This window comes from Naegleria gruberi (assembly GCF_000004985.1).
Source record: "Naegleria gruberi genomic scaffold NAEGRscaffold_69, whole genome shotgun sequence".
NCBI lineage: Eukaryota > Heterolobosea > Eutetramitea > Acrasida > Naegleriidae > Naegleria > Naegleria gruberi.
Genome location: NW_003163258.1, coordinates 112615 through 129926, shown reverse-complemented (window position 1 = coordinate 129926; position 17312 = coordinate 112615). Strand labels below are relative to the sequence as shown.

Here is a 17312-nt window from a genome sequence, read left to right as displayed (position 1 = left end):
TAGAAACACATACTATTTTAACACCAAAACAAGTTGCAAAGAATGAAAATTTTAAATTAATGAAATGGTCCAAAGATGGAAATAATTTATTTATTTGTACAAGTGATGGAAGAATTTTAGTTTTTTACACAAATACTGATGATAATGATTTAGAGGATTCTATTACAGAAGAATGTGTTGATGAATTGCATGTTTCAATTTACACTGGAGAAAGAATTCAATTTAATAAGAAATTATTACATACATTGAAATTTAACCAATTAACAGATGTAACAATCTCACTTTAAAACTATGATAATTCAACAGAGTCAACAGATTCACAAGCATGGTTAAGGAAAATATTGGAAATATTAAATAAATATTAAATAAATTAAATATTTTAAAAAAAATGAGCAATCTACTTAATAAGCAACAACATCAATAGACAGGAAGACTTTACATCCAATCAGTCATAGCTATTTCGTTCGATATAGGCCCTCTATTTAATTTAATGTTATATTTTTATATGCTATTTACAATATTTACAATATTTACAATTTATATTAAGAATCAAACACTTAATATTCATTCTTCATCACTAAACTCTGATAACCATTCTTCATCTTCAAACAAGATATTATCCTCTTCATCTAGAAATAATTCTTCCTCTTCATTATCAAAATATCCATCTCTATAGAACTCGACAACATCATCTGCTTGCCACAAATTCTTGAACAGCAATTTGTAGGTGAAACCCTTCATTTCAAAGTGGTATTTCATGTCATCAAAGCTTTCTTCCAAAAGTTTGAGATTCTGATTGAGGAATTGACCACTGACAGAAGAGTTTAGAGTTGCTTCGTATTTGGAAATGACCCTTGCTATGATTTCATCTTTTCCAATGACTTCTTCGTAGATTTCAATGGCGTGTTTGACATTGTGTAATGCAAATTCAATGTTGGCTTTCAAACCTTCAAGTAAATAGGTTTCAGTTTGGAATATCATTAATTCTTTGGTAATGTTTCTCCGAGAGCTGTTTCTTTCTTCAAATAATTCACCAAGAGTCTTCATTGATTCTTTAATTTGTTGAATAAATGTTTTGGATGCCTCCTCTCTCAAATAAATGCATTGATTAGAAATGGAATCAATTCTTCTCAAAAGTCTTTCGAATATATTTCCAAGTCTCTCATCTTCCCATTTAAAGATACCAAATTGTTTAGATGGCTTTGTGATTATTCTTTCTTCCATTTCTTTTATGAAAATACATGCATTTGGAAACATGCATTCCAATCGAGCTTTCAAAATCTTTACAATAATTCTACTTTGACGTGAGGTCATAATTGTAATTCTTCTAAGATTTGGATTGGAAATTTCACTTAAACTTTCAGTAGTTAATCTTATGAATGTTTCTGGAATGATAACATGTTCAAAAACTGCAACTTTTTCCATCATTTCATGTAAGGATAAATTACTTTCCTCACTTAGAATGGTCAATTCAGGCACTTTCAGATAGGATACATCTCTAATTCTATAAGGTGGATATTTTACAATAATGGAAGACCACAAATTGGCTGTTTCTTGATTAAAATTTAAACTGTCAATTCTATTGAGAAAGAGTTTCTTCAGAGCTCTTTGATTTTTGACTTTAAAGTGGTTATTACCAAAATCTGTCAAATTTGGATATTCATTGGGATTTAAAATTGGTAGATTGATGCAACGCTCATCAATGACATGCAATTTTTCCAGGTCATTGAATTTACACGTATTACAAAACTCAACCATATCTGGACTTTCAATAATTGTAAGTGATTTGAAACATTTCACAATTTCTCTGGCAGCAACTCTATTCCAAGAAATTGCTTTTTCTTTAAATTCAATGGTTTTGCACCTGTTAATGATTAGTTTGTTAATTTTGCTTGTTCTTAGATTGAGAATGGAATGAATATCTGAAAATTTCAGATTAATGTTATCCAATTCTACAGTGTGAAACTGTTCAAGTAAATCGATCAGCTTGTTACTCAAATTGTCGATATTCATCAAATGAATCTTGAGTTTAAACGAATCATCAACTGGTATACGAATCGAGAAAATTGCACTCAAAACCTCAACATCCTTAATACTTGAGGCAATGACACCTCCTCTTCTCTTCACTAATTGAAGTAATTCCAATCGAGTGACATTCAAATCTTCATCAAATTCAGTTTCGTTTGGTGGATTTAATGCAAATTTCTTTCCTCCCTCAAGAGAATACAAACAACCTGAAAGAGCTTGAATGAAATCTTGATGAGATATGAATGAAAGTACACATTCAATTATTTCTAATGGGAGAAATGCTGAAAGTGGACCAATAACTAATTTCTTTCTATGGTTAATTGCTGGAGTGTGGATTTTAAATGTCTTTGGGGATGGCATGATAAATTCTTCGAATTGACCTTCTTTAAAAAAGATTGCTGGAATAATGGATTTTCTGATCATTATGATATGTTGTGGGTTATTTAATTGTTTTTTTTTGTTTTGATTTTTTTCTAAACACGTTCACCAATGGTATTAATAGTGCAGAGCAAAAAGTTATGAGATTTATTAATAGTTTACTTGCTGGAAAGCAAAACTTTTTGAAGCACAAGTTTGTGGCTATTTTGCTCCAATATGTATTAGTTAATCATTACTTTTGTGGAAATAAATCCACACTGCCAATTTAAAATTTTCAATCTAGTATTATGGTTCATCTCCAAACAAGAACTTTGCATGTTAATAATAAACAATTTCTAAAAAAATAAGCGAAACACACAAATCCATGACAACCTCACAACTTGATGATCCACAATGCGTTTTCGTTTCAGCAACAAATAATGAAGTATACATTGCCGACAGACTTTAACAATCATAAAATTAGAAAAATATTGAAGAATGGAAATATTATAACAATTGCTGGAAATGGAAAACGAGGACATGGAGGTGATTCTACTTTTGATATATCAAAAAATCCTCATATTGGTGGATTTAAATATCCACAAAAACTTGAAATCAAGTTAAAAAAACATTCAAGAGATTTACTATTCAAAACCTCAATTTATGCATTCATTCCTCTCATTGAAATATTATCACCATTATTTTCTAAATTGATTTTAAAGAACGAGCCACTAATTTCATCTCTGAATTCAACTCAACAGCAAATTATTCAAAACCTAATTGACTCGCAACTTTATAATGAGATTAAATTGAAATTTAATGATGACGAAATTTTGAATGTATTATTCATTTTAGGATTATTCCAGAATAATGAATTTATAGAATTGAAAAAGTTGTGTGTATTCCAATTTATTCAATCTCTGACCATTCAAAATCTTTCCAAGAAATGGGAAGAAATTGAACTTTATTTATCTCAATGCACAAATGAATTGCACTTAAAAAATTATATTCTTGAATATTTGCATAATTACTGTGTTGAATTTGCTGCCATTCAAACGAAAACCGAAGAAGGTTCGAAATATTTACCAACTCTTCCAATCATGACTAGATATTGTGTTAATATTTTCTCTAAAATTGTATTATCTCAACCAAATCCAATAATTTTAAATGAAATAATTGAAATAGAACCTTTGAAAATTAATCAATTATACAATGATAAGAAAACAAGTGATTTAAAAATTCAAATGGATGAAAATAATTACTTGTACTGCCACAAAACGATTTTAAGCTCAACAAGTTCATTATTTAACGCTATGTTTGACTGTGGATCAACATTTGCTGATCTCAATAAATCTGAAAAGATTATTAGCCTCCTAGATATGGCAATGAAATATGAAGTTAAATATTTAGTAATATATTGCAAGAATAACTTTAGAATTACAATTGATAATTATTTTGACATTGTTTCAATATGTGAAAATTATATTGATTTGGAATTTTTTGAAAGTTTTTTCAAAGAGTTGTTAAAATTTGGAATTCAAAATAGAAAAAAACTCTTTTATGATAGCGAGACAGTATCAAGATTGCCTCCAAAACTTTGCCAGGCAATGGTGATTTAGTTTTCTCAAGAATTTTAATGAATTGTTAGGCCTAACACCAAAAAGCATGCTTTTGCAGCAATGTCTGATTAAAAGGAGACTTGATGACAAGTATTTATAAAAAGTTATTTCGACTTTCCAATCATATCCGATGATAGCTCAGTTGGTAGAGCATGGGACTGTAGTTAGCTCTGTCATCCTATGGTCGGCGGTTCAATTCCGTCTCATCGGAACCTTTTAAGATTTTCGATTAAGCAAGTACTGTCTAGCCTAAAAATGGAAAGAAATAAATTCAGATAAATAGTAAACTTTGGAAAGAATAATTGGTTTACTGTAATGGTACTTGAACTTTACAATTCACTTGTACCTATCCCTTTCTACTCTTTAAGCGGTTGGTCTTGAAGACAAGGTTCACCATCTGCATTCTTTTCCATGTTTTTCAAGTTCCAAGTTATTATTTTGGTGTTTTTTCAAAAGAATCCACAAAAAAATGGCACAAGATGAGTGTTGTGTGGTGTTTGACTTGATTGATACACCGGAAGCCAATTCAACATTACAAAATTATTTAAAAGGAAAATTTAAAGAACCTACAATGGTGGAATTTTCTGGTCGATTTGCTATTGAAAGGGTAATTGATTTGGGTTGTTGTTCGTTTAGTTTCGTAATTGTTAGAGAATACAATTTATTGTTGGTTGTTGTTGTAAATGGAGTTAAATTTTTGGATTTGGATTCGTATAATGTGGTGTATTCTCTTCTTTTTGGAAATGAATTGGATTTTGTGAATTTGGAAAGAACACCTTCTGAATTAAACATCATTCTTGTAGGTTCAGAAAAGATGCTCTACAAGTATGATTTAAAGAAAATATTGGATGAAAAACTAACCAATGAATCCCTTTACACAGCTCTTATTTGGGAACAGCAAACTACATGCTCACTTCTTGTGGGATTTGACTCAATGGACAATCAATTATTTGTGGTTGACTATAATGATACTATTCAAATTTTTGATTCAAAAAGTGGTGAATACATTACGAGTATTTTAGATTATAAAAAATTTAGCAGATGTAAAGTGCTTACCAAACGGTGATTTGATAGCTTGTGGAAATAATTTTATTGGACTATTTAGGAAAGACGAGAATGGATATTGGAATGCCCACAAAGAAGTAAGACCAACAAGTGAACTGGAAATTAGTCGATGTTTTTCAATATTTTATGAAGAAAAATCAGAAAAGGTATATGTGAGTGATGCAATTGGTGCCATTTTTGTGTTTACAAAAGATTTAGAACCTATTTCACAACATAAGTTTGAAGAATTTAGTAATAATCGTTGCCTGGTCATTAATGAAAGGAATGGAAGAATGATAATTTCAAACATTGGTAAGAGAAATCTAGTTGTCCTTTATTAAACTAGTTGTTCTTCATGATTGTAAACAAGATAGATCAGTTTCATTTATTAATAAAGCCATCAGGATCCAATACTAATGTTGTAATTCCAATACAACCATAGATTCTAAATAGAACCAAACAAGGGAATTTAAAAATAGACAATTCCCAATTTAAAAAAATGAAAAAAATTGGTGGGGTGAAAATTTCATCATCAGGAAAACGAGTTTCATCATCGGGTGGAGAATCATCACAGAAAAAAATCAAGAAGAATGCTGATCAGAAAGTTAATGAAGATTGTGTAAAAGTTAATTTGTGGAATTTTAATGAAAGGGAGGAATTATTAAATTCCATGGTGAAATTGAAAAGACATTGGGAGAAGAGGAAATTGAGTACATTCAAGTATCAGTTTAATTGTGTCGATTCGATTGATGGATCTATAGAAGTTGAAGGAATTATTGGTGATTGTCTATTTACTAATCCATATGATGTGAAAATTTCACATACTCACCAAGCTATCATTGTCTTGGATAATATATTGGAAAGATTACTAATTTTTGATGTAAATTCTTTGGAATTCTGTTCATGTGTAGAAACTGAACGAGAAGGAGATTCACTTGCCTTGGAATTAGAATATTGTGATAGTAGAACGGATGCCTTATATATTGCTTATGGAAGTTATGGAAAATTAATTAAATACGATTTGGAAAAACTTTGTGCACCAGATGCAAATATACGTGAATGTCAAGTTTGGGTACAAGATAATTTTGATAGTCCCTATTCTACAGCTGTTTCGTATGGATCTAAATCATTCAATGAAAAGTATCATTTCTCTGAGAATACTCTATATGTTTGTGATAGAGAAAGTGATTGTATTGCAATTTTGGAAGCTTCTACAGGAGAACCATTAACCATGATTGAGTTTAGTTTTAATGGAATTTTACAATCGGTTGATTTTCTCAATGACAGACATTTAGTTGTTTCTCTATTCGATAAAATACTTATTTTGGAGAAGGACAGAAGAAGAGATTGGAGATGCATCAAGAGCTTTGATAATACCGAATGCTTGTATTTGACCTGTGATAGAGATTCGAATAAGATCCTATGCTCAACTGCACTTGGCTTACTCATAATTGATGTAGAAAGATCAGTAAAGGAAATTAAAGTTTTGGGAAGTAAACCAAATTCACTAGCTTTGGATGGACCTTATTTGTATTACACACTTGTAGATAAGAAAATTGATATTTACGAATAAATATTAATAATAAATATTATTATTTATGAAATTATAATAAAACACAAAAAATGTTCAAAATTCCATCCTCAATTTTATCCAACAATAAAATCATCATCAAATCCACAAGAAGAACAAGAACATTATTTTCTTCTTCATCATCATCATTAATTCAACAAACGAGATTTTTCTCTCACTCATCAGTGAAGGCTTTTTCCTCCACAAGAACAAGAACAACTTTCAAAGAAGAATTAGAAGCAACAACAACAATAGAAGAAGAGAATAATGAAGAAGGCTATTATACAACAACTTCTCAGAAAAGAATACAAAAACAATCACTAACGGATCAATTAAAGAGGAAAATTCAAGAGGAAAAGTCTTCTTCTTCTACTCTCTTGGAAAAGGCTAGAAATCTACTAAAGGAAAAGGAGAAGATTATTGTAGTGACTGGACCGACGATAACGACACAAGCTGTGCTTCCGAAGGATGTTTTTGAAAAGGCAACAATCAAGTATTATCAACAGACAAATGCTGTGCATTCGAGTCATGTTTTTGGTGATTTACACATTCTCTATAATATTGAGCATAAGGCTGAGAAAGTTGTTGAGGGAATTGAATATGCATCCGTTGAGGAAATTCAGAATTTTCAACTTGAACAAATCAAGACTAGAAAGCAAGATATGAAACAGGATTTGGAAGTTAATGAAGGAAGTACTGATGATTTATTTAATTTTGATCGATTTGTGGAAAATCCAAGACCATTATTGAATTATTTGGAGAAATTAACATATGGATGGAGTAGAATTTATAAAAAGCCAAGCAAGGTATTGAAGTTTTTAATGAGTCTCGATGAACAAGAGAAAATTCAAAGGATTTACAGTGAAAGTATTGAAAAATTACCATTTGAAGATGAAAAAGTTATTAATTGCTTGGGAACACTTGATAGTTTTACTTGCTCAACTTGTGAAAAGACTTTTGATTTCAAAACAGGAGCTGCCATGTTCCCTAACAAGGATGTTCCAACCAATAAGAAGGGAAAATGTGAACAAATGGCCAAGAAGGATTGCAGTCTGAAACCAAATATTCTCATGTTGGGAGAGAGCTATCCATCCTCCATTTCAGATAATAAGAGAAGTGATTTTGAAAATTGTGATCTGGTTGTCGTGTTAGGTGTCCCACTCTCAAGATTCCCAATGAACAAACTCTTGAATGATATCAAGAAGAACACTCCAATCCTATTCATCATTCCAGACATTTTCCTCCAACTCTATAATGATTCTAATTTACCACCTGTTTTGAAGGATTGGATTCAAAACAAGTCAAGCAACACTATTGTACTTCCACTCTCTGAAACAATGGACAGTTTCATTGAGTCTCTATGAATGATGGATTAAACACACAATAAGATTTCACACCTTCATCATCTGCTACTACTGTAAATCTTATACAATGGAATAAATGGAATCTACATACCATTCCATTATTAATTTCTGGATATTCAACTCTAGATTAAGTGCTTTCAAATCACGAAATCAGCATTGAAATTTCCGAAGGGTTTAGCCACACAACTATTTTATCCAGACGTTTGTTAGAATTTAACAATGAGAACCCAAACATGGGCCAAAATATCCAACCGTTCAAAGATATTAACAGATAACAGGTTTCATCTTTATAATTTTCGTTCAATATCAATTATATCAACTACAATAATTAACAATGTCTCTTCCAAATCAATTCAAATATTTTATTGTAATAATTGAAAAGTGAATATCAATAAGCACACTGAAACAATGTTTGGCAAGGATTCTTGCGGGTGGTATGTTGATGAGCACAAGATGTCAAGTAGCCACCCGATTTAATTATGAAGGTGTGACATTATAATCCATCGATTGCTTCTTTTTAATACGAATCATCAAGGAAAAAAATGCACAAAGTTATTCTTTCATTATTCGTGTTGAGCTTGTGTCTGTCTGCTGTCTATGCTCACTCATGGATTGACTGCACTGATTATACTGAAGAAAACGGTCAATATTACAGTGCTTCTAAATGTAGAGCACGTCCAAGAAATTGGTCTGCACATGCTGGTACGTAAAGTTCATTTAATTCGAATATATTTACATTTCGAATATTTATTTCTTCAACTTTCTAATAGCTATTAACAGCGCTTTCGGTGGAGATACTGGATACAATCACCAAGATACTAGTTGTAAATATGGTCTTACCAATGGAAACTATCAATCTTTCTATACGTAAGTTTCTCTGCAATTTTAACATGTCCTGGTTGACCACATGATTTTTTTACAGATCATCATATCCAATGGCCACATACAGACCAGGACAAAAGGTTTGTCTTGCATATCCAGCCAAGAATCACGTTGCTGCTTCATGCACCAACCAATACATTCCAGATAATGGAAACAAGATTTACTACTCTAGTTTGAATCCAACCAGTGATCCAGGTGCTAATGATTGGAAATTATTGCAAGATTGGGGAAATAACGTTGCTCCAAATACTTTGGAAAATGGTGGTGGTAAAGGATTCCAAAATTGTCCAAAATTCTGTGAAAATATGGATAAGGCATTGTGTACTAATTGTTTCACAATTCCAGCTAACACTCCTGAGGGTCGTTATGCTTTCCAATGGAGATGGGTATTCAATGCTGGAAGTGCTCCATATACCTCATGTTGGGATGCTCAAATTACATCTACAGGTAACCCAGTTACTCCTACACCCGCTCCATCAACTGGTTCAAATTCTGGATCAACCAATAATAATAATGCACCATTGGTTGGTAATTCCATTCGTATTAAGACTCCACCAGTTAAAATTCCATTGAATAGTCAAACTGTTACAGTTGATGTTGATTATTCTGCCAATGTCAATGTGGATATTGTAGTTGACTTTTTGAGATTACCAGATTATTCTTGGTTTGGTAAGGCAATTCAAAAGAGTGTTGCTCCTGGTACTGGTACTCTCTCCATGTCTGTCAAGATTCAAAACTCACCAACTGAAGGAAGCTATGTCTTAAAGCCATGGATTGTTGAAGCTGGTAAGGCTGAAATCGATAAGGGATGGACTCTTGAAATGGACAGAAAGGAATACTCTGTTCAATATACTGATAAGGTCATTGCAACAACTTCAAGAGGTAGCTCTGCAGTTAGATCTGTCATTTCTGTTATGACTTTATTTGTCATGATTGCAGTTTTACTCTTGTAAAACTTCAAATAATAAACAATTATTGGAATTATTCATCTTTATGTTTTTAAGTGGACATTAAATAGTTGATAGTTCTTCATATCGAATATGGATATTTTAGTTTACATTCAAGTTTTTATTGTAAATTTTATTGTTAATAATTTTTAAAATTATTAAACTACTCCCATTGCTTCTTTCAAGATTGAAACTTGAGGATGTTGATTCTCATCAGGGGGATAAGCAGCATAAATATAAGTTGTACTCCATGGAGAAGCATTCCAATAAGTCCATCCATGCCAAACGTCAGTATTATTTCCCATAAATTGCAAAATGTCATAAAGAGCTTGCATGCAAACTGTATCATCAGAAGCTCCAAATTCACCTAAAAATGCCTTAAATCCATTTTGACGTAACCAATCAGTAGTAGTTTTCAATCTTGTCGAACCAATTGTTGAGCTGACACATGTCGAATGAGTTCCTGAATTGTCACTGTCTAAATATTGATGCATTTCAAACATGAAATTATTGGCAGAATCCTTAATATTCTTCAATGCTTCTGCATTTGATTGTCCAAGAACATTAGATGTCCAAGAATGAGCTCCAGTATAAAAAGTTCCAGGAACAAGAACCAATTGAGTAGCACCAGTTGACCTAATAGCATTCAAAGTTGTTTGAGCAATATCTGCCCATTGAAGTGGTGTATGTGTATGCGGTTCATTCATAATTCCAAAAATCACATTATCATATCCTAAATAATGCTGAGCTAGACGAATCCAAAAATCTGTGAAATTTTCAGTTGGCTCATCTGACGTGCCAATCAATCCATTCACAGAATATCCATAATTATGAGGGTCCAATAGAACAGACACCCCATGAGTAGCACATACTGAAACAACTGCGTCTATTCTTGCTAATTCCAAAGAATCTAATGGTTGACCATGTTTCGGTTGAAGTCTATCCCATTTGAAAGGAAGACGAATTACATTCAAATTCATTGTGGCAACATATAAACTAATATCAGAGGCAGATGGATAGATATAATCGTAGCCGTAACGACCTGGCATTGATCCGTATTCTGCACCTGCAAAGTTTAAACCGTAGAGTTTCGTCTTGGTTATGGTTGAGTGGGAAAGTGAGACGAAACATGTGAACAGAAGGGAGGATAGAAGAATTGTCACCAGGATTGACCTGTTGAGGTGGGAAACATTGTTACAATTTGCCATTTTTTTTAAATGATGGGTGAATTGGACGAAACTTGTTTAGTTGTTGATTTGCGATTATTGGAAACCTGTTGAAAGTGTTAAACTTTACGCAATTGCTTGTCCATATTCACTTTATTTGAGGTGCATCAACAGTTTATTCTCTTTCACTCAGTCAACTATCATTGTTTCGAATAGTTCAAATTAGGAAACATAAAAAAAATGATTTCACGCAAACCATTGAAAATTCTCGTTACCATATGGTTGCTCATTACATTCATCGTTGTGATGATGAATTTTCCACATGTCCATTCAACTTCCTTGCCAACTGTCAAAATTTCAACATTGATTGGAGGTGGAAGTAAAATTGGTGATGGAATGACAGGGAATGCTCTCTTGAGATATCCGTATGGGATAGCATTAGGCTTGAATAGTGAAATTCTTATTGCTGATACGTTTAATCAGCGTATTAGAAAGGTTTCGTCTAGTGATGTTTCAACTTTTGCAGGCGTTGGTACTTCTTCATTTAGTGGAGATGGTGCATTGGCTACACAGAGCGAAATTAACTTTCCTTATGGTGTAATTGTTAATTCTTTGGGAGAAACTTTCATTGCTGATACCTCCAATCATGTTATTCGAAAGGTTTCTACAAATGGAAAAATCTCAACCATTGCTGGAACTGCCTCATCCTATGGTTATAGTGGTGATGGGGGTCTTGCTACGAATGCGCTTTTAAACTCTCCATACGGTTTAGCTCTTAATTCCTCAAGTGGTGAAGTTATTATTGTCGATACTTCTAATAATGTTATTCGAAAGGTTTCCTCCATTGGAAATATCACAACTATTGCAGGAACTGGAGCTGCTGGATACAGTGGTGATAATGGACAGGCCACAAATGCCAAATTCAATGCACCAAGAGCAGCATTCTATTCGAATGGTGAACTATTTGTAGCAGATTCAAGAAATCATCGAATTAGAAAGATTTCGAATAGTGGTATTGTCACTACAGTTGCAGGAACTGGAACTGCTGGTTTTAATGGAGATTCCATCTTGGCAAAGAATGCTCAATTGAATTATCCAAGTGGAATTTCAGTCAATTCGAATGGTGAAATTTTCATTTCAGATTCTGTTAACAATCGTATTAGAAAGATTTTGACAAATGGTACCATTATTACAATTGCAGGAACAGGAACTGTTGGATTGAGTGGAGATGGTGGTTTGGCCGTTAATGCTCAATTGTGGTTGCCTTCTGGAATTGTGGTCAACTCTGTAGGTGAAATTTTCATTTCAGATTCGTATAATCATAGAATTAGAAAGATTTCTGCAAGTGGGGTGATTTCAACATTTGCTGGTACCTCAAGTTTTGGAGAGGATGTTCAAGCAAGCAAATCATTTGTTTCTCCAAATGGAAATCCTATTATTTATGGAAATAATCTTTTATTTACTGATAATGGAAAAGTTAGAAGAGTTGATTTGTCAACTAATGTAATTTCCACTCTTAGTTCAGTAACTCCTTTGGGTTCTGCAGTTAGTTATTATAATAATGAAGTATATGTCATGTATCTTGGTTCGTATTTGTCAAAAATCAAATCAAGTTTGACAGCTGTAGCAGGAACTGGTGCTATTGGAGCTGACAGTGGCGATGGGTTAGCAATCACTGAAAGATTACATAATCCAAACTCTATTTTCATCTCTTCTAATGGTGACTCTTACTTTTCAGATTCTTCCAATCACAAGATTCGTAAACTTTCGAATGGTTACATTACAACAATTGCTGGAACTGGCACAAGTGGCTACAGTGGAGATGGCTCCTCTGCTACAAGTGCCAAATTGAATAATCCAAAAGGAGTGGTAGTGAGCTCGAGTGGTGAAATTTACTTTTCCGATTCTGAAAACCACAGAATTAGAAAGATTTCAACTGGTGGTATCATTTCAACTGTGGCAGGAAGTGGAGAATCTGGATTCAGTGGAGATGGTGGGCTGGCCATATCTGCCAAAATCCATTATCCAAATGGAATTGCAATGAATTCAAATGGTGAATTGATTTTCACCGATACTCGTAATAATAGAATTCGTAAAGTTTCTACTAGTGGTTATATTTCAACAATTGCTGGTAATGGAACAGTTGCATATAAGGCAACATTTAGCGGAGATAATGGGTTGGCCATTAATGCTCAATTGTTCGTTCCATTTGCAGTAGCAGTCAATTTGACTAATAATGATATTTATATTGCCGATTCTGGTAATCATAGAATTCGAAAGGTTTCTTCATCCTCTGGTATCATTACAACTGTTGCAGGAACTGGAACTTCTGGATTCAGTGGAGATAATGGATTAGCTACCAATGCCAAGCTCAATTTCCCATTCAGCATTTCTATTGGAAACTCTGGAGAAATTTATATTTCTGACCAATACAATCAACGAGTTAGAAAGGTAGCTGCGAATGGATACATTTCAACCATTGCTGGAAGTGGAGCGATTGGTTTCAATGGTGATGGATTGGCAGCCACAAGTACATGTTTCAATTATCCAAGTGGAGTTTCTTCCAATTCGAACGGTGACGTTTTCATTATTGATTCTTTCAATTCAAGAATTCGTAAACTTTCTAGTGGAAAGATTAGTACAGTTGCTGGTGGTTTGGGCGATGGCTCTTCTGCAGTTAACTCTTATTTGAATTCTCAATCATTTGCAATTAGCTCAAAAAGTGGTGAAATTTTCATTGCTGATTCGAATAATCATAGAATTAGAAAGATTGCAACCAATGGTGATATTAGCACTGTGGCTGGAAGTGGAGTTGCAGGTTTTAGTGGAGATGGTGGTCTTGCAACAAGTGCCACATTAAATAATCCAAGCTATGTAGCAGTCAATTCCAATGGAGAATTGCTGATTTCTGACACTAATAATCATAGAATTCGTAAGGTCTCATTGAATGGAATAATTACAACAATTGCTGGAAATGGAACAGCTGGATATAATGGTGAAGGAAATAATGCATCACTTTATCAATTGAATTATCCAAGTGGCCTAGTTGTTAGCTCAACTGGTGATTTGTTCATTGCTGATTCGTATAACCATAGAATTCGTAAATTGAATGTCAATGGAACTATTAGCACAAGTGCTGGAAATGGAATTGCAGGATTGAGCGGAGATGGGTCTTTACCAACAAGTGCTCAATTGAACTTTCCAACAGGTTTGGCAGTGAGCTCAGTAGGTGAATTATACATTTCAGATGATTCGAACAATAGAATTAGAAAAGTTTCCTTAACTTGTTCTCAAGGAGAATCATTGGTTAATGGTTTGTGTGAACAGACAGTTACTCCAACACCATCCACTTCTTCTGGTGGCTCAATTCCTCAACCAAGCAAGAGTATCACTACTCCAAAAACTTCTGGAAGCAAAAATGTGACACCATCCAAAAGTCAACGTGTGTCTGAAGCATCAGCAACTGCAATTTCATTGGTATATTTAGTGTTGATTTGTATTGTATTGATTGGACAACTTAACTTGGCTTAACATGAGAAATAAATTCATTGAGCTACCAATTTTGTATCAGTATTAAACAAATGTTCTTTATCACTTGTTTTATTATTTAATAAATCCGAATAACTAATGTAATACTCTATCCGATGATGATACCATTTGATGATGCGAATAGAATAGGAGGAAGAAAAACAAGGCCATTCTTTTATCGAAATTCAAATGTATAATCTTATTACAGAAAAACCAACTCTCCATGATTTGGCTCCTCTTACCACTTAAGCAAATGATTTGAATAATAAGTAACTGAGGACATTATTTAAATTAGGTTAACATTATCTTGATCTGTTTGTGTTTCATCCATTTCGATTTCTACATCCGTTTCCTCCTCCAGTGGAATAATGGCTGAATTTAGATCTGAATTTTCCTCCTCACCTTTGATTTTCAATCGACAAACAATTCTCTCAGAGACAGACCCTTCATTTTCTATGTGAATTTTGAATAATTCATGATTGTATGTTTTGAGCATTTTCTTATATTCCTTATACAGCATTGTGTGATTATGACCAGTAAGAAAGTGAAGATATCTAATAAAGTAAAAGCAAATACCAATGTAAATAATAAAGAATGGAGAGCTCCATAACCATTTTTCGAATTGTTGAGTTACCAATAGATGTACTCCAGATATAAATAGAGCCAAATTGGCCAATAACACCAATAATTGAATAACCTTTGATTCGTATGGGTATTCAACACTCCTCTTAATTATTAGTTGATCATCGTATTCTCCTTGTTGTCTTCTGTCATTCACTGGAATCATTGTCTCATTGTGATGAATTTTGTTAATCCTTTCTCTTCTTACCCAAATATATTCATAAATGAAAATAATTTGCACGACTATCTGCAATAACCAAATTGAAACAACTAAGGGCCAATAAGAACGAATTTCTAAAGATATTGTTAAACTGAAAAGAGTCCAAAATAGTATTCCCAATAATGGAATTATGCAAAGTCTCAAAAATATCACTAGAATTCCAATAGAAAGTGAATATTCCTCTTCTTTGAATTCTTTTTGTACATTACATAAATATCTGAACAATTTCAATATGCCCAATTGTTTCAACTTCAGCACGTCATACAATCCAATAGAAAACAATAAGACTAGCATTAACAACACAAACATGTTCGAAATCATTGAAATTTCCAACACATTTTTCAATCCCACTCCTCCAAATATTATATAAGTGAAATATTCTATCGCTAGTATTATTTTAAGCATTGAAATTATTGCAAAACTATGTCCAGGAGGTATGAAACTTGTGGAGATTGTGATTGAAAACTTGGTTAAACTAACTGGTATCATTCCTGGTTTAGCCATTTCTTGAAATACCATTAGAATCGAAAATATTAAAGCACTCGATATGGTTAAATCTCTTAAAAAAGAGTCAGAGTTGAATCGACTATTTTGTTGAGCTATCGTCTGATTTGTTGCAATTGTCCCATTGAGGGTCATTTGGTTATTTAAACCATCACCAACTATTCCTATCATGTCATACATTAAGAACACAAGCACTCCAAAGAAAACAATGAAGAATCCCTTTTTCATGATTGGATTGCAACAAACTCTATCCAAAAAATTATTGACACACCATCTAAAAATTTGCTTTCTTCTTTTAGATTTGTTTTCCTTCATTTGAATTGATTTCAATTCTACAAAAGAGCTGACAGTATGATTGAATATATTTTCAGTATGCTTGTTTTCAATAATTTCAGTCTTGGCTTGATCAATCAGTTGAGGAATACCTTTGATATTTTTCTCCAATCTTTCTTATTAATATTAAATTGTGAGAAGGAAACTTACAAAGTATTATATCTCGACAGTATTATAAATCTTTGTCTAATGGAACAATTTTCATCTACCTGAAATCTTTTCAGACCTGAATCGTGTGGAGTTTTCAAAGAATAATAATTATTTTCATCAGCACTCATATCCAGTTGACTATCCATTCTAGAAAACAGCTTCTTTCTAATAAATTCCAAATCAGATCTTAATCTTAATAATTGTTGAAGCATGCCAGTAGAAACTTCCCACAAACTTTGATTATCAGCTGCTTCCTTCCACTGCCTAGAAACTAAACTCAAATTACAATACACCAATGGATAATGATGAATATATTTCACTAAAAACTGCCCCAAAAATCCAATTCCAAATGTCTGATGCACTATCAGCAAATTCATAAAGGCAATATTGAAACTTTGTAAAAACTTCTTCTTATCTCTGACACATTCGTGCAGTAAATTCAATCGATCATTATAACTCTCACTATTATTCGACCATTTAGACTCTGATGATGAAAACAATATTTCAATATTATTTTGTCTATTCTCATTCTCAAACCACTCCTCTCTAATGGAACCCACATCAACATTTGAGTATCTCTGATAGAGTAAGTAGGCTTCCTTATCATACGAACTAGGATCATAATAATTAAATAATTTATGCAGAGATTTGCGATCGGAATCAGGAAATTGTTCTTGATCAATACTAGTATTAGTATCGGAAGTAACATTATTCTCTCCTTTATATATATCCAAAGCCTTGTCATCAGTCAAATTCATCAAGAATTGAAAGAGAGTTGAAATGGTTTGATTATGTGGAGAAGGTGCAGATTGATTTAAATCAATAAAGTCAAATTGGTGGAAGGAAAATATGTGAATGAGAATTTCATTGGGCAGATTTTCCATTTTTTTTGAATTGAAAACACGTGTTTTTTTGGATATCAGTTTGAAATTCAGAGCTTGTCTGAAGAGGCAGTAACAATTAACCCAATATTCCAGTT

At 32.8% G+C, this 17312-nt stretch overlaps 8 protein-coding genes and 1 non-coding gene across 9 annotated transcripts; 5 read left to right on the top strand and 4 right to left on the bottom strand.

Annotated features, from left to right (window-relative positions):
• Nucleotides 1-564: 564 nt before the first annotated feature.
• NAEGRDRAFT_74364 (uncharacterized protein) lies at nucleotides 565-2451 on the bottom strand (the record flags this gene model as incomplete). The annotated part of the gene is made up of 1 exon (XM_002670580.1): nucleotides 565-2451. The coding sequence occupies one exon, from the start codon at nucleotides 2449-2451 to the stop codon at nucleotides 565-567; it is 1887 nt and encodes a 628-aa protein (XP_002670626.1).
• Nucleotides 2452-2825: 374 nt separating this feature from the next.
• NAEGRDRAFT_74363 (uncharacterized protein) lies at nucleotides 2826-4004 on the top strand (the record flags this gene model as incomplete). Its single annotated transcript, XM_002670630.1, has 1 exon — nucleotides 2826-4004. The coding sequence occupies one exon, from the start codon at nucleotides 2826-2828 to the stop codon at nucleotides 4002-4004; it is 1179 nt and encodes a 392-aa protein (XP_002670676.1).
• A 127-nt stretch (nucleotides 4005-4131) lies between these two features.
• Nucleotides 4132-4215, top strand: NAEGRDRAFT_t698. The gene has a single exon. It is a non-coding gene; the product is annotated as a tRNA-Tyr (tRNA).
• A 258-nt stretch (nucleotides 4216-4473) lies between these two features.
• On the top strand, nucleotides 4474-8079 carry NAEGRDRAFT_59649 (silent information regulator family protein; the record flags this gene model as incomplete). The annotated part of the gene is made up of 3 exons (XM_002670629.1): nucleotides 4474-5002; nucleotides 5585-6541; nucleotides 6805-8079. The coding sequence occupies 3 exons, from the start codon at nucleotides 4474-4476 to the stop codon at nucleotides 7980-7982; spliced, it is 2664 nt and encodes an 887-aa protein (XP_002670675.1). The 3' UTR covers nucleotides 7983-8079.
• Nucleotides 8080-8524: 445 nt separating this feature from the next.
• NAEGRDRAFT_81788 (uncharacterized protein) lies at nucleotides 8525-9847 on the top strand (the record flags this gene model as incomplete). The annotated part of the gene is made up of 3 exons (XM_002670628.1): nucleotides 8525-8684; nucleotides 8753-8849; nucleotides 8905-9847. The coding sequence occupies 3 exons, from the start codon at nucleotides 8525-8527 to the stop codon at nucleotides 9815-9817; spliced, it is 1170 nt and encodes a 389-aa protein (XP_002670674.1). The 3' UTR covers nucleotides 9818-9847.
• A 122-nt stretch (nucleotides 9848-9969) lies between these two features.
• NAEGRDRAFT_53412 (uncharacterized protein) lies at nucleotides 9970-10860 on the bottom strand (the record flags this gene model as incomplete). Its single annotated transcript, XM_002670579.1, has 1 exon — nucleotides 9970-10860. The coding sequence occupies one exon, from the start codon at nucleotides 10858-10860 to the stop codon at nucleotides 9970-9972; it is 891 nt and encodes a 296-aa protein (XP_002670625.1).
• A 423-nt stretch (nucleotides 10861-11283) lies between these two features.
• On the top strand, nucleotides 11284-14508 carry NAEGRDRAFT_53411 (uncharacterized protein; the record flags this gene model as incomplete). Its single annotated transcript, XM_002670627.1, has 1 exon — nucleotides 11284-14508. One exon carries the CDS (start codon nucleotides 11284-11286, stop codon nucleotides 14506-14508), a length of 3225 nt encoding a protein of 1074 aa, XP_002670673.1.
• Nucleotides 14509-14791: 283 nt separating this feature from the next.
• On the bottom strand, nucleotides 14792-15292 carry NAEGRDRAFT_74357 (uncharacterized protein; the record flags this gene model as incomplete). Its single annotated transcript, XM_002670578.1, has 1 exon — nucleotides 14792-15292. One exon carries the CDS (start codon nucleotides 15290-15292, stop codon nucleotides 14792-14794), a length of 501 nt encoding a protein of 166 aa, XP_002670624.1.
• A 1037-nt stretch (nucleotides 15293-16329) lies between these two features.
• Nucleotides 16330-17217, bottom strand: NAEGRDRAFT_74356 (uncharacterized protein; the record flags this gene model as incomplete). Its single annotated transcript, XM_002670577.1, has 1 exon — nucleotides 16330-17217. The coding sequence occupies one exon, from the start codon at nucleotides 17215-17217 to the stop codon at nucleotides 16330-16332; it is 888 nt and encodes a 295-aa protein (XP_002670623.1).
• Nucleotides 17218-17312: the final 95 nt, after the last annotated feature.